Genomic DNA, 7,294 nt, shown 5'->3' with positions numbered 1-7,294 from the left:
TTTTGAGAAATTATAACCTATAATAAAAGAAATGTGTTTAAAATTATGAATACACCATGGTGTGTAAATAACAAGTCATAAAAATTACATGTGATAATTAATATTAATGTGTGTATGGGTGAATAAAAAACGACAAGATGAAATTGGGAAAAGTTTAAATCACAATATTAAAGTAAATTATATATTCCAAAGCATGGAATGTAGAAATATAATATTCTTTTCATACCATTCTCATGTTCATATTGCACATATGAGTTTGTTTGAATCATCTCACATGTAATTGCATTTCTTTTAATTATTCAATACTTTTGGACAAGCAATCTTATATATAGTTTTGGTTTGCAATGTAATTGTTGTATTATCTTTTGACAAAAAATCTACCTATAACTATTTTATTTTGCTACGGCTAATTATCATAATAGACTAGCTTATCACACCAAATTCCCAAGCTACCAACTTTTGTTCCTATTCTATCAAAGAAAATTAGTACTGTTATTTTTACCATCATAAATATATTTTGATATTTCAAAAAAATCACTAAGATAACGAGTTCTCCCCTTATACAGCAGTTATTTTCTGGTTTTAGCCATAGATTTATGCATCATCACTCGAAAGACCTGCAAAACCCAAAAAAAAGTACTTGTGAAATATTATGAAGATGGAAATGTCAATCACCTCATAAAAATAGAAATGTTAAATTTATTTCACCTTCTTCGAACAACCCAGCTTCGGATAAATAATTTCCACCTTCGAACAACCCAGCTTCGAATAAATTATTTTCATCTTTGAAAATCTCTTGTCCGAAAACATCATTCAACACAGTTTTTGAAACCAGGGAAGCCCCCGCAAGCTCACATGCCTGACAATCGTTTATATTAATGCCATAAACATCATTGTAACAAAATCTATCAAGGAAATTTGAAATCAATCTAATAACTCTGACCTTGTCGCTATCAACAAATACCGTACGCTTTTCAAGGTCTGTAAAATCATTGATATTGAACTGAGTGTGTATATTTCTAGAGTTGGCCATAGAGCTCGCTGTTATGTGCAATTCATCGGTTATCAGAAACGAGGACTGGGATACATAACCGCTACACCCAGGGAGCTCAACGATTCGGTTCATATTCTGCCCGCACCAACATTTCTCTTCTCCTTCGTTGCTGATATTGTGAGTCGTTGTTTCGTGAGAATCCTGCCCAGCATGCGGGCAGACGTAACACTTTCCACCTCCCGTCATACTGAAAGAGAAGATGTTTATATATCCGCACTCAGGAAACCTCTCATCATCGCCCAGTTTTTCTCTGCTCTCATGTAGATTGGTGACTGACCCAACTTTCTTCGTGGATTGCCATTTAAGCAGCAACCTAGTGATATAACCGATGGGCATATTAAGAATGCTAAACAGAAAATCGATAAACAATTTTCCGGCCTCAGCGTATACGATACGTCGAGTTTTAGTGTCTATCAGGAAGCGTACATCCATCTTGAAGCAATGAGAACAGCAATACCAAGAAAGAACAGTATAAAACTTGCCCTTGTTTGATAAAGAGACAGGAATATTAGATGTATGGAGATTGTAATTTATAAGGTTTGCTTTATGCAGGGGAAGTTTAAACGTCGTTTAAAATGCGTTTGGAATTCCCTTGGGAGCTTTTCTGAATTTTGATGGTATTCTCAGTGGCTTGTTTAAAAGTTGAGACTCTACAATCAATAGACATTATATACATGATCGAAATAAATTATTATTATTATTATTATTATTATTATATAGATTGTGTATTCTGTCAGCATTGTAGATGTACAGTTATCATATTTAATTACTAGCAATGGTACACATTTCATGAAAAAAAAAATTAAATTATAAATTTAATATTTTTGCATGAAAATTAAATAATTATTTCTATTGTGTGTTTTATTCAATAGTACATTTTTATATAAATGAAACATTTAATACCAAGATCACAAATGGAAACATGTTTTCCCTTTCTAATAAAGTTTTAACTCAAAGGCGAATCACAACACCTTTGCACATTATAAAACTCTTAAAAAAGTAATAGAATTGTAAGGCACAAATTGCAAGGTAGAGCTATTTCCATAATGATCCAACATTTTAAATTCAAACAAGGAAGTAAATCTTTAATAAAAAATGCCAGATGCAAATCTAATGTAGACATTCACTAAGTTCATCTCCCTAAAATCAAAGACCCTAAAATCAAAGACAATTTGTACGAATAGATGAAATGAGAGAATTGAAAATATACAATTCAACTTTAATAAGAAAAAATCATTATTATCTTTTTTTTAAATACTATAAATCAGTATTGAGTTCTATAAAATGAGATACATTATAAATTATAAAAAGTTGCACACAAAACATAAATCTTTTCCCCCTAGGAGATTAGAGGAATAATAAAAAATTCCATTCACATATGCAAATCTTTTAAAAATATAAAAGTGAAACATATATTCAGAGAGGGTAATGCGGTTGATGATGACATTTCAAATCAAGGATTAAGTAAAAAAGAGTGGTGGTTTTTTAATTTTGAGGACAACTCGATGAGACTTAAACAAATTCTTGCTAAAGAGAGACATAAAGATCCCCAGTCGAGTGGGGCTAATCATTCAAGATGGACTGATGAAATCTTTTTTTGATTTAAAAATGACCGCCAAAAATTTCAAATTTCAAAATAAGTGTCCGCCTTCTTACAATATGCTTTGTAGGATTTTGATGACTTGGCTTAGTGGATTGATGTGGACCCAACTGCACTGGAAAAGGTATGACATGGATGTCGGAGAAAAGAAATATCTAGAGAATGGTACGAATCTTAATTATCATTGCCTGGAAAGGTTTTGTAAAGGTATTGATATCATTAGATGGATAGACAATGGCTTTAATTCTTTCAAGGCCTTTAGGACTCATAATTGGAAAGGAAATCTCACATTTGGGGACAACGAATGCATAAAGAATAAAAAAGACTTTTTAAAGAGGAATATTTTAGAAAGCAAAGTGAATGTGAAAAATCACAGCTATTTTTCTAGTCACTTTCACAGAGAAAAACATCGCTCTGCAAATTTAGATACCAAAATGGGGTTCCCTCTGAAAAGGACATAACCGAAAATCTCTAAGGATTTAAAGTGCAATGAGGAAATTTGAGAGTTATTTTAGGATGTGGGGCTCACCCCCTATTTACTTGACATGAAAGGCTACAACCACTCCCTCTCGACTAGATTCTGAAACTCTTGGCAGAAAGGTGTGGTCTCGATGGGAAGCATATCCTTTGTGGTGTCGCCTGAGTACATTGAGGAGGTTACCAGCCTATAGAATGAAGGAGAAAGAGTGGAGAAGCGGAGTAGTGGAGACTAAAAAGATTACATTATGAAATTCTTCAAATATGGGGAGAATCCTGTTACGATTCAAAATGGGTACGACCATTATGCTCTTCCTAAACCTTTTCGCATTGTCAGCTATTTTGTGATGATGTATTTTACTTTATAAGGGAGGTATACTACCGTGCATGGATATCATTTTCTAATTCTCAACCATTTTAGGCATGGGGAGAAAATCAATATTTCTTTTTTTTTTGGTTCTCATCCCTTGAGTCATGTATCAAGAAGGGATAAAAGCCTTTGCTCCATCAAGGTCTTATTTACCTGATGTATAAATACGCTTTTGAGCACTCCTCAAGCCATTGTCATTTGATGCCCTCTAGGAATGACGAGGAAATCTCAAAGAAAAATCCCAAGAAAAAACAAGGAACCCTTGCTAAAATTGAACTTTTAGACTCCAAACCCTACCGCTCGCCTAATTCCACTCCTCTGGGTAAGCCAAAGGGTAAGAAATTGCTTCAAGAGTTTTCTTCTTGGAAGTTGCACTTCTATGTGTCAACCCGGATAAAAGAAAATTGGAATCCCTTAAGAACACCCATGTCAAAGCCAAAAAAACTGGTAAAGAGTCGACTAGAAAAAGTATAACTATTGACCTGGACTTGCAAGAATTAGAGGAGGAGAAAGATAAGACCCAAGATCAAGAGATCTAAGAAAGTAGTTGAGGGGAGAGGAGATCTGCTAGACTTAGAGCCAGAAAGAAGATATGTAAAGGAGAAAATAAGGAAATGGGGAATTACAAGGAGGGAGTCTATAATCTGGAAGAAAATGAGAAAACTTTCAGGGAGAACTCGGAGGATGAAGACTATCAGGTTAAAGAGGAAGACCCAGAGGAAAATTTCAAAGATGAGATGGAAGAAATTAGTGAGAAGGAAGACAATGCTGAAAAAGAAGAAGACTCATATAACCCTAACCAAAGCCCATTGGCTCCCAACTACCTTGATGATGAGGAAATTGTCCCCTTTTCTCAGGAACCCCAAACTGGAAAGGTAAATAATAAGGATATGGCCGATCAATTAGAGGAGCTAAAGGGTATAATTTCTAATAAGGAGGAGAAGCATTAGGGTTACAAAAAAGAAATTGGAAAACCTCAGCAATGCCTTCAACACCCTCTGTTGTATCACAGATGGTATCATGAATAAAGTCGTTATGGGGGTGGTGTTAGGATCTAGTAAAATCAAGAATTAAGGTAGGAAGCAAGCAAAACAGGGCAGGGAGGGGAGAGATTTCAATGATGGAGATGGGCAAATGAAAACCTGGGAAAGTCAAATTGACAAGCTCCAAAGGAATCGGAACCTGATAAAAAAGGACTAGCTATTCTCTGGTTTTCTTTGGTTTTTGTTGTGTTTTTTGTTATGACCTTGAGAAAGTTAATCTACTGGGCTTGCGAGCCTGTATATTTAAACTTAATTATGTTGAAATATGATACTGTTATGTTTAATATGGACATATACTGTGATATTAGCGAGAATGGTAGATGGAATCAGGTTAGAATTAGTAGATTAAGCTATATGGATATGAGGATTTTTTATTACTTTTTAAAGGGGGAGCTTTGTTTCTATGTCTTTTGGGATGATTGTTCTCAGATGGGTTAATGTTGTTGTGTGGTAATCTTGTTGTTTCATAGGTTCACGGCCTTCTCCCTGCTTATGTAATAAAAAACATAAATCTTAAATTTCTAAATGAATATTAAAAAATATTTAAGATAATCTTCAAAATATTCTAAAAAGAAAAACAAAATTATTTATAATCTTCAAAGTATGATGTAAAAAATTTATATTCTATTAACAAAAGTCTTAAATTTGTGAATTGATGTTAAAAAAATTGAAGTTAATCTTCAAAATATTCTAAGAAGAAAAAATAATTTATAATCCTTTATAATATTCACGATAATCTTCAATTTTTAAATTGATATTAAAAAAAATTAAGAAAATCTATTAATGTAGTTGCACGCAAAAAAAAAGTTGTCATTTTTTGTATTTTCTGACTTAAAAAACCCTAAATAAAGCCTATCAACTAATCAAAGGAAATTCATAATATAATATTATTTTAAATTTTAATTAATTAATGCAATAAAATAAGTATTTAAAATGTTAGATATAATTAAGGTCTTTTAATCATTTTTTCATCAACAGAAAATCAATTTTCTAAATAAAAACCCCCAATATAAAGCCTATCAACTAATCAAGGGAAATTCATAATATAATAAATTTTTTAATTTTAAATAATTAATACAATAAAATGTGTATTTAAAATATTATATATAATTAAGGATGCTCGTTTAATCGCAACGAATTGCAATGGTATTTTAACAACTCATTTAATAGTTGAGACTTTATAACCAATATACAATAAATAATGGAATTTTTATTTTTATTTTTATTTTATTGGTAAAAGGCCAAAGCCATAGTTTTATTAATTTTTGAAACCTAATACAACCCAGATCACTAGGGGCACTGGTAGGAAAGATTCGGGTAGAGAAAACATCTGGTCTTTCCCCATAAAAGAATATGCAAACAGTTGTTTCTTTATAGTTTTGAGGAATATACATTCCTCAAGCCAAGCAATATTTGGCTAATTAGTTACAATACAAATCATATGTCTATCTACAAGTAACTTCCATAAATTTGAGCTTATGAAGCAGTAGGATGCATAGCCCTAATCGGGTTATCCCCAATAAGGCATTGTGTTGTTCTTTGCTTTATCCTTCTATGGAAACTGAACTCACGGATCCTGAGTTCTTAGTATCAATAGTTTGTGATAGATGTGATTCCATGCACTTCAGAAGTCAAAAAACAAAACATCTTCCAAACTTCTAGACTATCTATTAGGCAACAAATAAAACCATGCAAACAATCTATGGTTACCAAATCTAACATCATAGAGTATTCCAAATAATCAGAGAGATGAGAGGTTCCCTAACAAGCTATCCATAATGATTATGTCATTTGTAGCCCTGTAAGATCTTATAAAGATGAAAAACTTCACAGCTCAAGAGTCGGGGTTAGGAAAAATAGATATCATTATTCACCCTATCCATATCACCCGCTATCCTTACTCAAGCTGAAATAAACTTTCTATCATCTGAAATGAAATTTAAACCATCTTGAAAATAACAATCCATATTTTAGCCATCTATAAAATGAAATTTAAGCCAACCTTGGCATGTTAGCACTTATACTCATGACAGATAGGCCAATTATGACATACTGAGACAGCCAAAAAAAGATGCCCATCCATATGAAGCATAAATCTCATTAGAGATAAGCAATAACTTACTGAAATCGGAGTAAAACTATCAGCAAATAAATCTAGAATGCCAAAGAAACAACAATATAGCTTGAGAAGGAATTAATCATCTGCCCTATACTGGTGCATAATAAAGATAGAACCTAAGAGATACTATGAGTCAGGCAAGATTAAAATCTGCAATCTTAAAATGCTCAATAACAAAAGAACTACATGTCCCCACCTAAAGGCCGAATTACATGAGGGCACTTTAATTCTCCAGCAACGTCAGTGATATCAATTCATAAACAACGCATCAGAATTATAATGAGTAAAAGTAATAGAAGTATTTGAGAAGGAACCATCTCTATCACAATGACCAAAAGGGAATCAGCAAGACAATTCATACCTTACTGCTGCATGAAATCCAATCAAACGCTGAATTTTGTGACCATAACCATTCGAGAAAGAGAATACATTCTAAATAAGAATAAGAAAAAGAGTACACACACACACATATCAGTATATATAAAAATTAGTATATAACAATATATATGTCTATATGTGTATACACACACACACACACACACACACATATATATATATATATGTATATGTACATATATGTATATATATATATATATATATACATATATGTATATGTACATATATATACATA

At 32.4% G+C, this 7,294-nt stretch overlaps 1 protein-coding gene across 1 annotated transcript; it reads right to left on the bottom strand.

Moving 5' to 3' along the window:
* Positions 1–594: 594 nt before the first annotated feature.
* LOC131859840 (uncharacterized) lies at positions 595–1,486 on the bottom strand. Its single transcript, XM_059214006.1, has 3 exons — positions 944–1,486; positions 709–859; positions 595–617 (listed from the first exon to the last, which is right to left on the bottom strand). Exons 1-3 carry the CDS (start codon positions 1,484–1,486, stop codon positions 595–597), a joined length of 717 nt encoding a protein of 238 aa, XP_059069989.1.
* Positions 1,487–7,294: the final 5,808 nt, after the last annotated feature.

This window comes from Cryptomeria japonica, chromosome 2 (genome assembly GCF_030272615.1).
Source record: "Cryptomeria japonica chromosome 2, Sugi_1.0, whole genome shotgun sequence".
Lineage (NCBI taxonomy): Eukaryota > Viridiplantae > Streptophyta > Pinopsida > Cupressales > Cupressaceae > Cryptomeria > Cryptomeria japonica.
Note: the sequence above shows the minus strand (reverse complement) of the source record. Positions and strands in the feature narration are given on the sequence as shown.

What these genes read in the sequence shown, in the direction of transcription:
- LOC131859840 (XM_059214006.1), bottom strand. Translation starts at nt 1,486, where the DNA reads ATGGATGTACGCTTCCTGATAGACACTAAAACTCGACGTATCGTATAC. An exon ending in TATTTGTTGATAGCGACAAG is followed by an intron (nt 860 to 943) that starts GTCAGAGTTATT and finishes AACGATTGTCAG; the next exon opens with GCATGTGAGCTTGCGGGGGC. An exon ending in AGCTGGGTTGTTCGAAGAAG is followed by an intron (nt 618 to 708) that starts GTGAAATAAATT and finishes TGGGTTTTGCAG; the next exon opens with GTCTTTCGAGTGATGATGCA.